This window comes from Salvia hispanica, chromosome 4, assembly GCF_023119035.1.
Source record: "Salvia hispanica cultivar TCC Black 2014 chromosome 4, UniMelb_Shisp_WGS_1.0, whole genome shotgun sequence".
NCBI classification, from domain to species: Eukaryota; Viridiplantae; Streptophyta; class Magnoliopsida; order Lamiales; family Lamiaceae; genus Salvia; species Salvia hispanica.
The window spans coordinates 39,945,910-39,967,659 of record NC_062968.1 but is presented as its reverse complement, the minus strand read 5'-3'; the positions used below and the strand labels follow the sequence as shown (position 1 = coordinate 39,967,659).

General features: G+C 34.1%; 3 protein-coding genes across 3 annotated transcripts; 1 reads left to right on the top strand and 2 right to left on the bottom strand.

Annotated features, from left to right (window-relative positions):
• Positions 1–50: 50 nt before the first annotated feature.
• Positions 51–4,021, top strand: LOC125222528 (probable serine/threonine-protein kinase WNK5). Its single transcript, XM_048125195.1, has 5 exons — positions 51–661; positions 1,782–2,429; positions 2,707–2,974; positions 3,045–3,341; positions 3,417–4,021. The coding sequence occupies exons 1-5, from the start codon at positions 575–577 to the stop codon at positions 3,782–3,784; spliced, it is 1,668 nt and encodes a 555-aa protein (XP_047981152.1). The 5' UTR covers positions 51–574; the 3' UTR covers positions 3,785–4,021.
• A 3,444-nt stretch (positions 4,022–7,465) lies between these two features.
• LOC125221052 lies at positions 7,466–8,323 on the bottom strand. Its single transcript, XM_048123181.1, has one exon. It carries the CDS (start codon positions 8,321–8,323, stop codon positions 7,466–7,468), a length of 858 nt encoding a protein of 285 aa, XP_047979138.1.
• Positions 8,324–17,752: 9,429 nt separating this feature from the next.
• Positions 17,753–18,641, bottom strand: LOC125185102 (transcription repressor OFP1-like). The gene has a single exon (XM_048081580.1). The coding sequence runs from the start codon at positions 18,627–18,629 to the stop codon at positions 17,835–17,837; it is 795 nt and encodes a 264-aa protein (XP_047937537.1). The 5' UTR covers positions 18,630–18,641; the 3' UTR covers positions 17,753–17,834.
• Positions 18,642–21,750: the final 3,109 nt, after the last annotated feature.

Below are 21,750 nucleotides of genomic sequence, written 5' to 3'. Positions count from 1 at the left end.
TAAAATTAATCAATTTATATGTTTTCCTTCACAATATAATCATACAATCAACCTTGCAATCTTTAATTTCAACTCCAAAATTTTTGCCTAAAAACACACCTATTCTCTCTCTTGAAAAATCTGTGAATAGATTCTTGTCTGAACCACAAATGGTGCTACACAAACGTGGCCATAGATTCTTCAAATTCAGAGCTTTGGAGCCCCACTTTTCGATTATTTCCACTTTTGAAAATTGATTATATTCTCGATCAATCTTATTACATCTTCAACAGTGTTGTTAGCTTTTTTTTCCATTTTTTTTCATCTTCAAAAGTATTTAATTTGTGTGAATTGAAGCAAATGAATTACGAATTTTCACGTCAAGATTTGGGAATGGGTTGGATTATGCTGAGAATCGACTACTCACGGCTGTTCTGGATTTTATTTGGCGTCTTCTCCTACGAAAATCACGAAGGAAAACCTCGGATTTTTTAGCGCAAATTAACTCTCTTGTTTTTTTAGATTTATATTAATCCGAGTGTGTGTTTGTTTTTATATCATTTTAGTTGTTTTTGTATACATATATTGGTGAATTATGTACAAAAGTGGAGGCGTTGAAGCTGCCATGGATGATGGAGGGAAGCTTTACGTGGAGATGGATCCATCGGAGAGATACGGCCGTGTAAGTTTTTTCTATCTTTTTTTTACTGTTTTTATGTATATTTTCTGGATGATCTGTTTTAGTATAAAATAGTTTTCACCGTTGCCAATCATCATAAACAATTTCTGTTTTTCGATCTGATTAAATTAGAATCCTTTTTATAGTTCTTCACCATAAAACTGAATTATTTTTTATTTGTAAAAAAATAAAAAATTTTAACGATCATGTTATGGTAGACTCCAATTCAAAACCTTTATTGTTGAGCATTAATTATTTTACCACTTGACTAAACTAGACTAATACATAGCTGAAATATTTTCTATTAGGAAAAAAGTTTTGGTCTGACTTAAAAGAGCAAGTTGACAACAAACAATATACTCCCTCGTTCCCTGAAAAGTGAATATTTGATTTAGTATGAATTTTAATACATAATTAGTAAAGTAGGAAAAATAGAATAAAAAAGTAATGAAAGTATTATTAATAGACAATGAGTTCAATTTTATTAGAAAGAAAATAGTTTGTAAAATTAAAAAGTTCATACTTTTAATAACTATAAAAAATTTAGTTTATATTTTTCGTGTACAGAGGCTAACATCATTGAAAAAAATAATCTAAAGTTGCAAAAATAAATATATCTCTCGCATCAATATTATATATGTATATTTCTAACATCATATTAGTGTGGTGAATGAATCTATCCGTTTATTGACTTTATCGGTTTATATATATATTGGGCCGAATAAGAAAATATTTTAATTTTAAAATTGTTCACGCGTGACACTTTTGTTCACGGTTGGTAAGAAGTACTAGTATTTATATCATTTAATATGCCAATTAAACAAATAGACGACCGCGATACACATAATCTAATCAATAAAATGAACTAGTCCGCTGCACATAATTTTGGCCTTGGCTATGTAAAAGATAGGACATAAAATAAACAAATTTTGAAAACTAGTTGATATATAGTGATGAAAACACATAGTATTATAAAAAATGACTGAACGATGAGTAATTGCAGAAATCTCAGTTTCTTGAAAATATAAACAATCGTATTAATAAAACAGTTTTCAGCCTCGACTGTTGGAATTGGATCATATGCTATTTACCAAGTCTAGTTGAACAATTTATATGGATGTAGTTGAAAGAAGTTCTTGGAAAAGGGGCAACAAAGACAGTGTATAGAGCATTCGACCAAGTGTTGGGAATGGAAGTGGCATGGAATCAAGTTAAACTAGACAACATGCTCAACTCCCCTGATGCCCTAAAAAGGCTCCACTCCGAGGTTCACTTGCTCAAATCCCTCAACCACCCTTCCATCATCACCTTTCTTGCTTCTTGGATTGACACCCGTCGTCGAACCTTCAACTTCATCACCGAGTTGTTCACATCCGGGACCCTACGAGAGTACCGGAGGAGGTACACGCGCGTGACCCTCGGGGCCATCAAGAATTGGTCGCGCCAAATCCTCGAGGGCCTTGAGTATTTGCACGCGCATGACCCTCCAGTCATCCACCGCGACCTCAAGTGCGACAACATCTTTGTCAACGGCCATTTAGGACAACTCAAAATTGGCGATCTCGGATTGGCAACCGTTCTTCGTGGCTCTCAGCATGCGCATAGTGTGATAGGCACGCCCGAGTTCATGGCTCCCGAGCTCTACGAGGAGGAGTACGACCAGTTGGTCGATGTTTACTCGTTCGGGATGTGTGTTCTTGAAATGCTCACTTCTCAGTATCCTTACAACGAGTGCTCCAATCCTGCCCAAATTTACAAGAAAGTAACTTCGGTAAGATTTACACACATAATTACTACTGCCTTCGTTCCACAGTAGTACAATTATTTTATTTTTATGCACTCGTTTTGGAAAAATGATAATATAGTTAAAATGAAGAAACAGTAAAGTATAACAAATAATATGTTCTGTCTTACTTTACTCTTTATTCACTATAACTATTTAGTAGTATCATTATTCCAAAGCACGTGCAGAAAACAAAATGACTCTACTACTGTGAAACAAATGAAGTATAATCCACTCAAAACATTGACATTGTAATCCAAAACAGGGGAAGCTTCCAAAGGCCTTCGACATGATCCAAGACGAAGAAGCACGAAGATTCATCGGGAGATGCTTGCAGAAGGCCCCCGATAGACCATCAGCTACCGAGCTATTGAACGATCCGTTTCTTTGCAGCACTGAAGAAGCTGCTTCCAACATAATCTTGTCTCCGGGCTCCCTCCCGTCTCCTCCTGTGACCAACATGACCATCACAGGGACTATGAATCAAGAGGATGACACCATCTTCCTCAAAGTACAAATCTCTGATAAAAAAGGTATGGATGGAATTCTACAGAACTGATCAATCAACATAGTTTCACACTTATGTGGAGGACAATGTTTCAGGCCCTCCAAGAAACATCTTCTTCCCTTTCGAGATCACAAGCGACACTGCCCTCGACGTTGCAAAGGAGATGGTGAAGGAGTTTGAGATAACGGACTGGGAGCCATCTGAGATAGCCGGCATGATCCATAACGAAATCACTCGCTTGGTTCCATCGTGGAGCAACATCGAATGCACTCCCGACGAGCAAGACAATAGCCCACACCACCCTCTCTACACCACCTCCTCATCCCATTCCTCCTCACAAGCCTCCCTCCCGGATCTTTTCTCCTCCAACGACGCTCGAGATTGGCTTCAAGGTACACATAGGCATACCCCTTCACCACTTACTCAAACACGATGAAGTTGTAACAAGAAACATTAATATGGTACAGACGAAGGTGATGACACGAGCTCTGTTTGCTCGGACAACTACACCAATCTCAGCTACGACGAAGAATGTGTGATAAACACCAACAAGGAGGTGATCTGCAGAAATAGGAGTAGCCAAAAGTGCACGAGATTCGGGCCAGAAGGGAGCATGAGCAACGGCCTCGACTGCAGCTCAAAGACTCAGCAGAGGATGATGCCAAGGACAGCGTCGCTGGTGGACATACGCAGCCAATTGCTGCACAAGACGCTCGTGGAGGAGGTGAACAAGCGACGCATGTTCAACACTGTCGGGGCGCTTGACCAGGTTGGATACAGGCAGCCGGATTGTCAAGCCAGGAATGGGAAATCAGTGAGTAGGAGGCGAGGTTGAATGTTGAAATTTGTCAACAACATTCAGCAGTGTGGATGTTTTAAGGCTTTCTATGGACTAGTGTGTTTTATTTGGTGTGTCATCTGATTGTTGAACATCATGTTCCTCTGATGTAAAGCATGCTATAGACATTATACAAAGATAGCATGGTGGCAATGCGTGAGAGTTTGCAATAAAAGTTTGTGTAAGATGAACATGTATATATAGGGTTGCATATATATCAAAACTAGTTTTAAACGCTAAGCGCCAAACACATTATTTGTAAAATAATACTGAGTTCATTATAACTTTATTTATAGTTCATTATAGAAAATTCAGAGATTTAAAAACAATGACGTCACCATACATAATTTAAAAATCCAGAGTTCATTATAATGAATATTATAATGATATTGTTCGTCGGTTAAGACTTGTTTGACATTGATCACATTCTTGTCAATATATAAACATACTCCCTCCGTCCCACTATATGTGACACATTTCTTTTGGGCACAAATTTTTTGGTAGTGGTCTTTAGTGGTTAAATGAAGAGATAATGAAGTCCGAGTGAGAAAAAAATAGAGACAAAAAATAGGAGAGATGATAAAGTAAAAGTGAGATATAGTGTTTATTTTTTGCGTAAAAAGAAATGCATCACTTAATAGGATGGTCCAAAAAATAATACGCTTCACTTGCGGTGGGACCCGGGGACTATTTTTTTGACTCAATTAATAAGAGAGGTATACCTGAATTTTTAAATAAAAACCATATGTTTTTGGTAGATGTATATTGCACTTTGAAATGCAATATCTTGTCACAAAACAAGGTTGATATGATACATCTTTTAGTAGTAGAGATGCAAAGGTAAATTTAATTAGACTATGAACTAGCAAATTGAACTACTAGTATATAATCCATCTTGAATTTTGAAATAGAATTAAGTAAAGTAATTATTTCCTGTTTATTGAGGAATATATACATCTCGAATTTCAAAATAGAAGTAATGTTCATTTCCTGTTTATGGAGGACCAATGCAATTCGGCGCCATATTTTGAGGCAGTCAGTTTTAAGCTAAAATTTGAATTATCAGTTTTTTTGGTGAGGAGCATCCACTATAGGGGAGCCACGGCCGGGCCACGCCAGAGCCGCGAGCCGCGGCTCCCTATAGTGACGGGGATGGGCGGCGGGGGGGTGGTGCCCACGAGAGCGCCACGATCGTGGCCCGGCCGCGGCTCTTGAGCGGGAGCCGTGGCTCTCCTATTGCAGCAGCCACGGGCCGCGGCTCTCTCTATTTTCTGACTTTTTTTTTTTTAATTCTCCAAGTATACACATTTTTTTACCTTGTTCCTACACAAATTCTATAAATATACCCATTTTTAATTAAAATATACACAAAATGAAAAAAAATAAATTATTTGGTGGCTTGGGCATGTCCACTGTAGTGTAAAACATGGGCGTTGGTGGCCCGGCCACGATTTTATGGCTTGGCCACCAATGTCCATGTTTCCCACTATAGTGGACATGGCCAAGGCACCAAAAAGTTTAATTTTTTTTCATTTTGTTTATATTTTAATTCTACTACAATAAAAGTTATTGGATTATAATAATTGAAAAAATGCATAAGAACTAAAATTAAAACAAAATCTTCGTTGTATTATACAAAGGGGTAAAATTATACAACGAAAATTTTCGAATTCTCATAAACTACATTCCCAATGCATATCACGCTCTACCCCTTCCTCCCCTACGATTCCAAACCTCTTCGATCATATCAGCCTGCAGTGTCGTATGTGATGTTTCCCTCCGCATATCGGCGAACCGTTGGATCAAGTATGCATCACTACGCGGTACACCCATCTGCAGTGGGGCGGTTGCAACACCGTGACTCGTACTTGCACCCTCTTCCGGTGCCCAGTTCTCTGCAGAATATCCTTCGTCCTCTATTATCATATTGTGCAATATGATACATGCATACATGATGGAGGCGACATCATTGGGACTACCGCAGCGGAAGACACGGAAACCAAACAGGTCCTAGAACGGATCTATTTAGGTGATTATGCATTCAACTCCAATTTCATGCAATATTCATAGATCTATAGATATAACATCAAATAAACACATAATCATGCAATTTGATGTAGATTCGATTGTTACCTCATAGGATCGAAGTTGCTAGCTGCACCACCCGGAGATCCTTGGTTTATCGACCGTGAATCTTCCAACCTATTCCCTAGTCCTTGATTCTCCATCCGTGTGGGCGGATCTTAGATAATCAATAATAGTCTTGAAGAGATCTAGGAAAACCCAATCACAAACTCAATATTGTCTTGATCTAATCCTATGAATTAGGATGGAACAAGAACAAAACAAAAATCCTAATTCTCCCACGTGCCAAGGCACGAAAACCGAGGCAAGGAGAGAGAGAGAGAGCCGGCGACGGCTACTAGGGTTTGGGGAGGAGTGTTGTGAATGAATGGTGTGCTAGGGTTTCCACATCTCATCACTATTTGTAATGGACTTGTTGGGCTAGGTTGGGGATCCATGGAATGACTTAAGTGTTGGGCTCACCCATTAGATAAATTGCTAATTAAATCAAATGACCCATGATTTAATATATTATCAATGGAATATTATTTTGTTCCACTAAAGAATAATATTGCACTCCCACTTAAATTACCAAATTACAAATAACTTGGGTCCATTTTATTTTATAATATTTCCCGCGTTTAAGATTATCTTGATCCATCAATTTAATTCTTTTGTCTGCTATGTGACTAGAATTAAATTAATTCTCCAAAGAGTTTTTCTAGTTTGAAACTTTATTTATTATTCGTGGAATAAATTCCAACTGCGCAGTTTTCTGAATAATAAATTCCTTTTTCAAACACCTCTTGGGGATCACCCCTTAGGGATTTAATCATACCACACTGGGCACACGAATTCTATGAAATAATATTCCAATACCTTCATGTTATTCAATTACTACCACCCAAGATATCATTAACTTGAGTTACGTACAAACTCTCACATATTGATAAGTCAAAGTGGCGTTTGATTGAATAAACAATATTGATATTAATATCATAGACTAGAAAATACTAAACTTTCTTGAAATATATTCTTTCAGTAGATAGCAATAAAGAATACATTTCGGATTAGATCCTTTCAGTGCTTTACCACACCGGTGTTACTAATCTCATCTTAGGTAAGAGAGAATTATCACAAACACCGCAACCGTTCCAATAGGTAGCCAAAGCCTATCTAGGTTGTGAATACGTTTTTCTTCTTACTAGATCTGGCCAAGTCCCCTACTGGAAAACTCATGAGGAGATTCATCGAATTTCCCTACTTGACCTTCTTAGTGAAAAGCCTTAGACTTGTTTATCATATTTCAATAATAAACCAGTTATATTATATTATTATTCTCATAAATAGGTAAACAAGTGGATGTGGCGTTTCTCGTATACATGCATAAGCTGACTGTACAAAGGCATGTACGCTCGAAGCATCTTTTAGTATACAAACCCCAACAGCGACATCATTATCGTGCCATTGTCGAACCGGGCACCGTAGAATGGCCCATCGCGATTGGAGGACACCAAAAGCACGCTCAACGTCCTTCCTAGCACTCTCCTGTTTGTCCGCGAAATAGGATTGTTTCGGCCCAACCGGCTGCCGGATCGTCTTGACAAACACGGGTCAACGAGGGTATATCCCATCGGCTAAGTAGTATGCCCTATTATACTGCGTCCCGTTGGCAGTGAATCTGACAGTCGGACCCTCACCCTGACACTCATCATTGAAGAGATGAGACGAATCCAGTACGTTGATGTCGTTGTTCGACCCTGCGACACCAAAATATGCATGCCAGATTCGCAATCGGTAGTCAGCAACAGCTTCCAGTATCATTGTTGGGTGTCTCCCTTTGAATCCAGATGTGAACTGCCCCTTCCAAGCAACCGGGCAGTTCCTCCACTCCCAGTGCATGCAATCGATGCTGCCCAACATCCCCGGAAAAGTATGCACTCTCCCGTGCATATCTATCAATCTCTGGCACTCATCGGCAGTTGGCTTCCGTAGATACTCCGGACCGAAGATGGCCTGGATACAATTACAAAACTGCATCAGCGTCGTTAGGGCCGTTGTTTCACCCAACTGTAGGTATTCGTCGAACATATCAGCGGGTCCGGCATAGGCAAGCTGCCTAATTGCAGCGGTACACTTCTGATATGTCGACAACCCGGGTCGGCCGCTAGCATCACTGCGCAATGTGAAGCACCTATACCGCTGCGCCAATGTGGTCGCTATACGGATGAATAACCGTTGCGACATTCTGAAGCGGCGACGGAAAATATCTGCTGGGTAACAGGGGTTGTCGCCAAAGTAGTCTTCCATCAACCGCTGGCCTGTCTGCCCCGACATGGTCACGGCAGATGGTCCGCCGATGATAGAACGGGCGAACAAACGCCGCCGCCGCCTCCTCCTCCTCTTCTGCTTCCCGTTGCACCTCTTGAACGAGTTCATCGAACTCCCTATCCACCAATTGTTGGAACTCATCGTCGGAACTCAATTTTCAAACGCAGAATTGGTGATAAAATGAAAAGAGTGGAGATTGGAACGGTGTAAAAAATTGGGAAAAAATGGATATATTCATAGAATGAATAAAAAAAAAATTCGAAAATAGGGGAGCCACGGCTCGTGGCCAATGCAATAGGAGGGCCGCGGCTCGCGCCCATGCACCGCGGCCAGGCCACGATCGTGGCGCTCCCGTGCGCCCCCCCCCCCCCCTCCCCCCGCGGCGGCTGCCCACCCCAGTCACTGAAAAGTAACTCTCATGTCATGCCATAAAATTAGACCATATATTGCACATTTAAACAAATTATACTGTACCACTTTGAGCCTCCGATCCATCTTTTCTTTAATTTGGTGAATTTAGCTCCCTTTTCATGACTACTGGATTTAAGCTCAAGAATTTAGTCTACATATATATATATATATGAGTTGACTTGAGAAAAATTAAAATTCCATCGAAATATTTACTTTCCAATACGCAAATGTAGTGTTGTTTTAATTATAAGTTTAATAGTTAAAGAATAAAGTTGAATAGATAATAAAGTAGAAATAATGATATATTAATTTTCATTTAATAAAATATTTTATTTTAATTGGGATGTTTCTTTAAAAGAATAAGCCACTTCATATAATCATATGAGATAGAGAAATTATTATTTTTTTGGATAGTGACGATTTTGGTGTATCAATTTTTATTGAATCTAGAAATGGGGAGTAGGTTAAATCGGCTGAGGGGAAATTCAGGCAAAAGACTTTTGCTTTAGACAATCAAGCTATTTCTTTGTCGGATAAGATATAGATTCTAGAGTGAACTATAAAAATTGTCTTTGGATAATGGGGTTTGTATATTTATGGTATTTGGTAAAAATATAAATCATAAAATTTTTATACCAATAAAGAATTAATTAAATTTGAGATATTATTGCATTATTTTTTTTATTTTTTTTTCTTTTCCACTTTTTAGATTTAAGGAATATTTTGATCTCCTATTCATGTCTCTCATTTGTTTTCAATTTAATTTAATTTTAGATAAATATTCAATATTCATATCGAACTAAAGATTATACTCCCTCCGTCCCACTTTAGGAGTCTCGGTTGGAATATTTCATAATTGGTAATAGGCCCCACATTCCACTCACCTTTTTTCACTCACATTTTATTATAAAACTAATATATAAAAGTAGGACCTACATTCCACTATTTTTTTTCATCAACTTTTTTTTATATTTCTTAAAACTCGTGCCGAACTCAACCGGGCCTCCTAAAATGGGACGGAGGGAGTAATAACAAGCCGAGCGTATAAACTAATCTAATAAAAACTACAAATACATTTCATATGAGCATTATGGCAAGATCTAGTATTATGTACATCAAAATATATTTTTTCATGAATCTTAAAATAAATATTAGTAGGATGCGTCTTTATAAATTTTATTATTGTACGATATTTATTTTAACAAGTCGGCTTCAGTTTTGTCCAAAAACATATATGCACAGAGAAAATTTTATAAAATTTATTTTCTTTTATTCTAACTTTGAATTTAAAATAATATATATCAATTAAAAATTATATTTAATTTGATGTGTATTTAATATTTATTTTTTAAACTAAATGAAATGAGAAAATTTAAATAAATACAAAGTGGGAAAAGAGGGAAGGGATGAGAAAAAAATATAAAATTAATAATAAAATAATCTTTAAAACTAAAAAGTACAAAGAAGTGCACAATAATGAGAAAATAGAGCAAAACTGCCTCTAGAAACCTATGATATGGAGGTATTGAAAATGTATAAATTCAATTGTCCGGAAATCTTTGATTGTAGTCCACTCTAGATTCTGTATACTATTGAGTAAAATTTTCACTTACACGTTTTCTTGAATTAAATATTGAGATATTGTGTATATTGTTGATGCGATACTAATATTAATGTATATTTGTATTTCTTGTCCTCGCACTCACGTATAATGATATACTCTCTCCGTCCCTCAACAATATACACTCTTTCCTTAATAGTCCGTCCATAAGAATATGTATTTTTTAATTTTGTAAATCATTTTCTTTTTAATGAAGTATAACTCATTTCTCACTAATAATACTTTAATTACTTTTACTCTCTACTTCTCTCTTACTTTACTAATTTTGCATTAAAACTCGTGTCGAACCCAATGTGCATATTATTCAGGTACGGAGGGAGTATATTGTAATCATTGTTAATCACTAAGTTTGATTTTGATTTTTATCTTAGGATATACACGTGAGATTATATACATAAGAGAAACAATTATTTCGTAATCATGCTATTAATCTCTAATCATTCTCATTATTGGTGATTTGAAAGATGGGAAAAGTTAGAAATGACATACTATAATAAATGAATTATTTGGTGGTTATAGTGTTTCGATCAATCAAATTTTTTCTCACTTTCGGTAATTTACTCATCCGTTAAATAAACAATTTTAACTAGGCATACTTGTTGATTTAAGTGTGCATAAATTAATGGAGAAATTTGGTGAATGAACATAAGTAGACAAATACAGAACTACTACAAAACAAACTACTCAGTCACACAGGCTAATCGGCTATTTTTATTTTCCTATTTGCAAATTAGCTAAATATTATTATTATTATTATTATTATTATTATTATTATTATTATTATTATTATTATTATTATTTCCTAGACAGTAAGGATCCTCATTAAAACTTCGTGTATATGTAATTTCATATATATGTGATTGGGTACATGAGATCACTACCAAATAACTGTAGAAATCAATACTAAAATCATACTTCCTCCTTCCATGAATTAAAAACACCTTTTTACTCGACCCGAACTTTAAAAAATTACTGTATTTTGATTATATAAACAAATGACTGAAAAAGTTAAGTGAATGTTAATTTTACAATTATACAAGTATAATTAATGACTTAATAGAGTATGAGGTTCAGTTATTAAAAGTAAAAAAATAAATTGATCTTTTATTAACAGAAGTCCAAAATCCATATTTTATTCACCAATGAAGGACGTATAATTCTGTTATCTGAATGTAACACTGCATTTAGTGATATGATGTGAATATTATCACAACAACCAAATATTTCGTAAAATAAAAGCCATGGATTTACTTGGATTTGGATTGACTTTATATCTTGATGGTGGTTGTAGGTTCCCCTTGTTTATTTCTAAATTGATAAAACATGTTCTGTGGTGAGGCGATAAAACATTTTAATTAGTTGAGTTGTCGTGATCAACAAACCCACAAAAATCTATTGACACAGCCTACAAGATCTACTCACTATGAACCCTGCTCTTATATTGGTAGTATACTATATACTCCATCTGTCCACAAACAATAGATCACTTTGTATATGACACGAGTTTTAATGTAGAATTGATAAAATAAGAGAGAAGAGAAAAAAAGTAAGAGAGAAGTAGTATTAGTGGAATGTGTGATAAGAGAGAAGGAGAAAAAAGTAAGAGAAAATGAGAAAAAATAAAAGGGAATCTTTCCATAAATGACTATGATCTATTTTTTGTGGATAGCCAAATATGGTAATTATGATCTATTTTTTATGCACTGAGGGAGTATATATAAAGAAACATCAGTTTTGAGACATAGTAGAATATAGGCAGGTAAAGGATTAAATAAAAATCTATTTTATCTACATTAATTGAATGCAATTTTATTGTTGATGAATGTAAACCTAGATTTGATCTAACATAAAGCAAAACTTTTACTATTATTTTAAGTGCAGTTAATTTTTACATCATGTCTAACTTATAGTAACGCAGAAGAAATTTTTGCCTAGCCATATAAAATTACCCAGTATAATTTGATTGTTTGTTAAGGAAATATCAGATATTTAACTTCGTCATATTTTGTGTGGACACATGGATGTTTTAAGGAGTCACATTTGGTGTAGACACGGATTTTAAGAAATATAAAGAATAATGAGTTGGAAAGTTAACAGAATATGAGATCTACTTTTTTTATATTGATTTTATAATAGAATGTGAGTGAAGAGAGTTAGCGGAATGTGAAATCTACTTATAATTTATGATTAAATTAAAATATGATTATTATTGTAGAACAAACTAAAATAGCTCCTATTATGAGGACGAGGGAGTATGAGCAGTTTTATGAGAACAAATGTCTACAAGTTAAGAGAAAGGGAGAGAAAAGGATCAGACAAATGTGAGTATAATTTATTTAAGGAGCAAACCAGAATCTACGCATTGTGTCGTGTCTAGATAAGAAAAATCTTTGGTTTGACTATAATCTCTTTTCCCTGTGACGAAACGCCTTGTCCTCGCCGACGCCATCCATATATATTATACGTACACATATTTCATTTCCACCGCAATGATTTTTATTTAACTAATTCAGATGCCTAGTATATATATACTTGCCTAGTTGGGGCTTCACAACTCTTTAGTGTTAAGCTTCAAAAAAATTACAGCCTTTGGATCTTGGAATTGAATGGTTGTGATCAATGCATTATTAGATTATAATGTTGCATTATTAGTCGTTGTACATTATTAGAATGAAAATCTACATTATTATATTATAATGCTACATTATTAGTCGGTTTACATTATTAGAATGAAAATGTGCATTATTAAATGACACGTGACATTAATCTAACCGTTAGATGACAAAATCGTGGGGCTGAGATTCAGTTGAATATTTGAACAATATATAGAAAAAGGATATGAATACATCCCTACTTGCATACAATTTTTTTTATCTTCAATTTTATTATTTTATACTTAATCTGTTTTGATAAAAATAAAATGTTTCTTTTTCGAATTGTTACATTAAAAACATATGTTTTCAAATAAAAACAACACATCTCTACTTTTTCATCTCTTATTTTATTCTCTTTTGCTTAAATCACAAAGCAGCACTACTTAAAATTTCGTGCTGAAAAGCAAATGTTTCATTTTTAATGGGACGAAGGGAGTATTTACCTTGGTTTGAGTTGAAAATAGCAAATGTCAGTACATAATGCACACATTAACGTAAATATATTTTTTTAGTAATTACCAAGGGGCCATCGGTGGGTCCAATAACTATTCTTCGCACTGATTTATAGGCACCTCAATAGGTGGGACAATTGGCCCAAAAATTTAGAGTTGCTCCGTATTCAAAGACAACGATGGATTTCCTAATCATTTGATTAAGAATATTGGTCACTATTTATTAAAACTAAACTAACTATAAGTATATCATGTAGAGATAGTATAGCTAGTGCTCATATCGGAATATTGAATCATGGGGAATAACAATGCTACCTAGCAATCATAAGCAAGCGTCATATACTTAGTTGGAAACACGGGTTTGGTTTAATTTTTATAAAACAAAAAACAAATAAATAAGAAGATAATGTAAATAATAGTGGTTTGAATTTAGGAGAACAAAGAAATTCCAGATATATGATTTTACTATTTTAATTTATAAAATACTACTTCCTCCGTCCACCAAAATTTATCCCATTTTTCCATTTCCGTCCGTCCCCCAAAATTTGTCCCATTTCACTTTTACCATTTTTGGTAGTGGACCTCATATTCCACTAACTCATTTCTACTCACATTTTATTATAGGGGTTTAGATTCGGCCGGTATCTAACTGAACTGGTTTATCAGTTTTAAATTTTCATGAATCCCAGAACCAGCCGGTTAAGAACCGGTCGATTTCGGTTCGAACCAGAACCGATTTGTAATATTTAATCCGAATTTATTTGAGTAAAGATTTAAATGATTCAATATTTATCATCCAATAACTAAAATTTCAATAAATTAAATACTTAAAATTCAAAAAAAACTCATAACAATACAAACCAACAAGACGACAATATTTATCATTCAATATCTAAAAAAACAACTCCATAATCGAACATCTAAAAATATAACAATTAATATCTAAAAATTCAAATAAACATATACCTAAAAATATCCAATACCTAAAATATTCATTAAATCAATATTCAAACAAAACAAACCAACAATATCAATTCCTAAACAAGCCAATAAATAAACAACAATGTAAAAAAATTCCAAATCAAACCGACGACAATATCCAAATTAAACCAACAAGATCAAACAATATCTCAAAATGAAAATACAAAATACTCAAGTGATTAAGTCACTTGAACTTGACTCGGAGAACTTCAAAGAATGAAACTTTAAGGGAGGATTAGAATTAGGGTAAATTTTAATTTAGGTAATTACTTTTTATTATATTAAAGTTAATTTTTAATTTAGGTAATTACTTCTATTAAAGTTAAATTTTACTAAAGTAATTACTTCTTATTATATTAAAATAATATCTGAAATTAAAGTACTAATATTATTTGGTTAAGATTATTAGTATAATAAAATATAAAATAGAACTGAAATTAAAATGTAATCCGGTTCCTGGTTAAGAATCGGTCGGTTCCAGTTCCGGAACCGAAATTTTTCAAAAAATAGGAACCGGTACCGGAACCGTAACCGATTTTCCTGTTCTCGGTTCCTCAATTAACCGGCCGATTCCGGTTTCGGTTAACCGAGAACCGGAGAACCGATTAAGAACCCCTAGGTGTTTATGTGGATCGATTTAATTCCCACTTAGAACATGACATATGAATATGTAGATTACACATTTAATTCAGATACTCCCTCCGTCCCAAGATAAGTGACTTGTATTCCTTTTTGGGGTGTCCCACTATAAGTGACCGACCTATTTCCATTTTTAGCAAAAAGTCATCTCTCTTACTTTATTTTCCACCTACTTTATTCTCTCTTCTCTCCTCTACTTTTCCCTCTCTCATACTTTACTCTCTCCACTTTAACTTATTTAAATATCATTCCTTAAATCCCGTGCCCAAAAGAAGTAGGTCACTTATCTTGGGATGGAGGGAGTAATATATTAAAATTACGACATTAAATGTTACATAGATAATTATCCAAAGAATCGAAGTGACTTGCTACTTCTCCATGTGTCATGTTTAAATACTAGACCACATATCTTCAAATCTAGACTCTAAATCTACCTTTCTGTGGAAAAAATTTGTTAGAGATTGAAAGATATCTTGAAGGAGAAAGACCAAAGATCAAGTACACAAAATAGTATTCTGAACATCACATTTGTAATACGTGCTGCAAGCATCTCCACGACAGAATGTATTGTACGAACCAAAACTGACCATGATTTTCTTATTGATTAAAGCAGGGATGAAAAGCCATAGTAAATTAAATTCTATCTGAGAATTGAGAAATTAAATATTGTAACAAGTTTGTGCTTAGAAAGTCGGCCTTGGAAATGTGATGAGGGCCAATTTTGCCCGAAATTGCAAAAATAAATTAAAAAAAAAAATTAGCTCAAAATTGATTATCACGAGTTTATAATATGTTCGACTTGACTTTAGTATGGCAAAACAATGCGACATTCATTTTTGAAATCAATGTTTTTAATTATTTATCATTGTTACTCATTTTAACATTATATCAAACTCAATTATTGTTATTAACTATCCCTAAATTTTGCTAGAACATCAGCTAGAATTGTTGAAAAGTAGTAGGAAAGATTGACAAAATATTTGTTAGATAACATACATTGAATAAAGAATACAGTTTCACCGGAGATAGTGACTTAGCTCATTTAAATTTGTGGGGACATAATCAATTGTAAAGTACTTGGAGAATGTATTCCGTCCAAAGATAATCTTTGGTCTAATCCTTTGTCAGAAAACTTTCTTTGTGGATTAATGTTATTACCATAACACTGTGAATAAAATTAAAATTTTTGTTATGCCTAAAATAATTTTATTTATGCAAATTAAGGTAGTAACATATTATTATTATATATATATATAGAGAGAGAGAGTTAAGATTGATGTTAAAGCAAATTCTAATGCATAACTACAGACCAATTATTATCCTTAATTAGATGAAAAAATAGATTAATCAAATTATACCATAAATACATGATCTGTATTGTTGTGAAGTCTTGGTTGTACGTATCATGATCTAAATAAACGTTTGTAATGATTCTTTCTTTATTCTCAAAAAAACAATTACTATATGTTTTAAAATAAATGGTGTATGCATATTTTGGAAAGGAAAATAAAATCCATGAAAGAGCCAATTTTATCGCTTTTAGTTAATTGTTGATCATTGAATGGCCAATTTATTTTAATAAATTATACACATTTTTTAAATGAAAAGCTTATGGTTAGTAATGGAGTATCGTATGTACATAACTTAACCCAAACAGTTAACTTTAACGACCATTTTTTTTCAAATTAAAATAAGTAGTGTATGAAGATAATTTAGTAATATAAGTGTTGGTTGTATGCATTATGACCTAAATTTATTTATAATGAATCGATTATGACTAATATTTGAATAATGACTAGTCTTTGAATAATAACAAAGGTTAAATCACAATCATTAGATTTAGTGATCTAATGAATTGAAATAATGTACTTCCTATATGATTTAATTTATTGACGAACCTTTGGTAAAACACCGACAAGTTCAGTTATTTATATTTCGAATCTAACTTTTTGTGTACAAATCAACTCTCATCAACTTTATACAAAGTTGTACAACAAAGTCCAAAAAGCTTATTTAAGCAAATAATGAGTAGTTGAGCACGACAATTATTGACATTCTCGTGCTAATATTTTAACTAAAATATAGAATTTTCCACATATTATAATGGCTTTTCTCGCACTAAAAATTCAGCTTTATGTGCCATAACCTTTTTACCAAATTTAAAAGTTCGAACTAGACTTTCACTGGCTGCCCTTTTCTAGAGGTCGATGCGATGATATAAATATTAATCACAAATATATAAAAATTAAACATATTATCATGCTAGGTAATTAAGAATTAAATATACAATAATTAGGAACTTTTTATTGAATTTAAAATATTGCCTTTGTCTTTCACTGGCTTCATCGATAATCTTTTACTAACATTTAATGTTTGCACGCGTTCTTTACTTCAAAAAATATTGATTTTATAGTTCAAAATTTAATCATATAGTATACGATACATAATAATTGCCGAGGAAAAGCAATCCTTCACTTTTCGTTTGGTAGACGTTGCTAGGGGATATTTTTCGATCGATATGTTTGAATTTGGATTACAAAGATATGTTATAAAGTTATAATCGATCAAAATCATATTTATGAAATAAAAATACGAAATGCCAATAATGTATTGCACACTACAAAAGTTATTTTATCGCAAGGCAAATTCATATCCCTCGTGTATAAAATGAACCAACAAACATTGGTCATTTCTCCTCTCTTTTTTTTTCCTAATATTCAATAAATTTGTTGTATAAAGGGATTTCCTAAAATGGTAGAATAAGTCGACACAATTATTCATGAATTAGGGTATATTTGATTAAATCATACTATTAATAAAACAATATAGAATTTGTAAATATTTCATTAACATCAATTATGATTAATAAGAATTGCATAATTATGCACATATATTTATTTAAGACGGAGATGAATAAATTCAAACCAAATCTGTTTGAAGACGGCAATGATAAGATGATGATATTCATCGGAATTGAGAGAGAGATAGCAAGCAAGCAATTCTTCTAAATCACTCGACGCTCTTATGTTGTTCTCTAAAATCATCTCCACCATTGATTCTTTGAAATCTCGCCGCGGATCCTTTGATACCTTCACCACCGCCAAGCTCTCCGATATGCTCGAATTCGACGACGACACGCTCCGCCGCCGCCTCTGAGCCGCCCTGATCCGCGGCGAGTTCACGCGGAGCTTCATCCCCGACGGCAGCCTCCTCGCCGGGCTGTCCTCTTTCTCCGCCGCCGCCTCATTCTTCTTTGTGATGATAGGCGGGAGGCAGGGGCGAAGATGATCGTCGCCCCCGCCTCTGCAGTTGCAGTTGCAGTTGGAACTGCAACTGCAAAGTATGTCTGAGCCGTACTCTGTAAGGACAGAGGCTGGCTCGGACGAGGCAGAGTTTGTGCCCTGAGTCGTTGACAAGTCGTCGACTGACTCAGAGGCGGAGACATGGTGGGAAGGGCGGCGGTTCCGCTTCGTGCTCCTCCGCCGCCTTAACGACTTCCGCGGAAGATCGGGGGCGGCGGGCTGGAGTGGAGTGAGGTCTCTGGTGAAGTAGTAAGAATTTCGGTGGTCGGAATTGGTGAAATCCGGCGGCGATTGTAAGTGTTTTTTGTTGGGGTTGGGTGTGCGCTTGTTGTTGAACCAGGCCTTGGGGATCATCATGTCCAAAAATCTCAATTTGTAATTACCCATTTTTATGATCAATTTGGGTGTGGGGAATGAAGTGTTACCAAATGTAAGATGCTAGATATATAGAAAAGCTTGTGGGTTCCACATAAACACAAATTCTACCAAAAAGCAAATGGCTCATTCTTCCTAAATTTGCAATTATTTTTATTTCAATCACAAAATTAAATATTCCCTCCTTCAATTATTAAATGTTCCATAGTTAATCGGCTCAAATTTTAAAAAACTATTTAACTTTATAACGAAAAATGGATAGTAAAAATTACTATATTGTGGGTTCTATCTTTATATATTAGTATGAATTAGTAAAAATGTAAAGTACATTTACCAAAATTAATAAAAGTAAAATGAAATATTTATTGGCGGACCGACTAAAAAATTACATTTAATGACGGACGAATGAAGTGGTTTCTAAGCAATTAAATTTTTACTTTTTTTCTAATTCTTAATAAATTCTACCTATGCAGATAGATCATGGATATAGGGATAATTACATGTGACTATTTGAAGTCATTTTACAATGTTAATATAATTTAAATGAGAAATAAAATTGTTTAAGCCTCATACATGTTTCGTTAAACACACGTCAGGCTCTCGCATCGTTCCCCTATTTGTAATGCTGTAAAATATGGGTATATATTAATGGCGGATTTTTTTCTATAATTGCTACCTATATGGAATTTTTGACAATAAATCCAAGGCTCTATCTCATTAAGCCCGTCTCAAGTCTCAACAATGGCATTTCTAATGTTCATGTCCAACAATTCATCACACTTTTTATTCTACAATCAATCTACCTCACGCCTCTCTATTTTCTGTCTCACTTTCTCTCCCTTGCCATCGCCGCCGCCGAGATAAGAGTAGTTGATTTACTAAAATCAAATGGGTAGTTGATTTTCTACAATTTTGTTAGAAAGATTGGTTGGTTTTGGATATAGTAGTTGTTGATGATATTGCTTTGTAGTTGAATTTAGTAAATTAGTGATCAGTTTGAGTAGAGTAGAGCAGATTCGACGAGTTTATTGAATCGGCAGATTTGGAGAGGTTGAATAGGTGTGGGAATATTTCTTTAGTTAACTAATTAAGTAAACTTACACGCAAAATTAATTAATTTAACCTAGGGAAATTGGCAAAAAAAAAGCATAAGCTTTCATAAAAAGGATAGTATTCCTCACGAGATCTTTAAAAGTGGTATGAAAAGTCACAAACTTTTAGAATTGTGTGAATTCCCCACACTAAAGTTTCCGGCATAAATTTTTCCTAAGTGGAATTCCAAAGAACCTACGTGTAATAGTCGGAGCTTCATTCCATCTTGTGGGGAAGATGAAACTGATGATGATATAGATACTATATATAGAATCCGCTTCAATTCGCAACACTTAGCCACGACTCGTACTATGGCTATACAATGATAAAAGTAGCAAATATGAAATGTAAGTGTAAGACATTTTCCATTCAAATGGAGATCAAGTCATTTTATATGCGTGACAATGTAAGTACGTAAACGTAACTCAGTTGGTAAAACGTTTCTCCTTCGGCTTATACCAATCGAAAATCTTATATGATGTGTGAGTGTGTGCGTATTGTAATTAAGAAGATCAATTATTGGAGAATATTTCTTATAACAATTTGAAATAATAAGTCAAAACCTAACCAAAATCATGCAATAAAAAAAGGTAGGGTTATTTTCATATAAAAAATGATGGAATGAAAGATGGCAGGCATAACAAAAGCATGTAAAATCAGGGTGTGTCCATTTGCTGAAAAATGGAAATATATGGGCACAGACATACACGCAAATTGGTTGTCGAATTAATTATTCCCTTCGAAAAAACCTCTTTTAGGAAAGACAATTTATTGCGACATTTTTCATCTGCAAAAACATAATATTGCATGGCCTTGCTTTTCATGGCAACCTAGTTCTGAAACTAGCTAGATGGCTTTATTAATTTTCATGGCATTTTTTGCGTCAGCTTTTCGACTACTTTACAAAATGGATCTAAGAATTTTTCCTTTTTCTAGCTATGTTTTATCAATGATTTTTTTTAGTGGTCCTGATGAAAATCGTGTCGTTAGTGTATGTTGGATATGGCGTAAGAAAAGAGGATGGCAACCAAATTGATTACCAAATTATTGTTATTGTTATTGTTATTAAATATTAATTCCACTTGTTATGAAATAATGTAAAGGGGATTGATGGGAATTAGTCTTCGTGTTGCTTGCCAATTACAGTAATTTTGTGAGCAACGCCAATATGTTTGTGTTCTAATAATTAGGGGCCGTCCACTATTACAAGCACGTCGGTATGCCACGGATTTTAAGAATTGTAGTAGAAAGTAGGTGGAAAAAGATTAGTGGAATGTGATTCGATCCTACTTTTTTATACTACCTTCGTTCAAAAAAAAAAATAGATAAAGTTGTAAATGATACGAGTTTTAATGTACAATAGGTAAAGTAATAGAGAGATGGTGGAAAAACTTAGTGGATTATGAGGTCCATATTTAAAATGATGTATAGGATTAATGTTTGTTTAAAATTTTCTATATTTAGAATTTTTCTAATTTTAATGGAAGACCCAAAATAGTAAATTAGATAGTAAATTAGTCTATTTTTTTTAGACAGGTAGTATTAGTTTTATAATAAGATATGAGTGGAATAAAGTTATAGAATAGGAGGCAAATTACCAGAAGTAGTTACAAATGGGACATCTGGACATTTATTAGTGGACGAACGAAAATAGCGAAATGAGATGTTTATTACCGGACAGTGGGAGTAGTATTAATTTATTCAAAATTTGTCGATTTTTCCAATTATATCTCAAACTTTCTCGTTTATGAAATTATTCCACAACACATTTCCACCATTGTAACAATGGAAGAGCGTTTGAAACCTAAAATTATTATGAAGCTCATTATGGGCGTACAGGATAACCCAAATATAGAGTTTCAAAAAAATTTCCCTTTCCTTTTGAATTATTGAATTCATATACATTGAAAAGGTTCAAAAATAAAAATTTATCGATTTTTTCAATTTTAGTAATTCTGATATTTTAGGGAAAAAGGCATCAAAGAGTGGGATATGTAGTATTTATGATCAATATATAATTGTGTATTGTTGATGACATGTA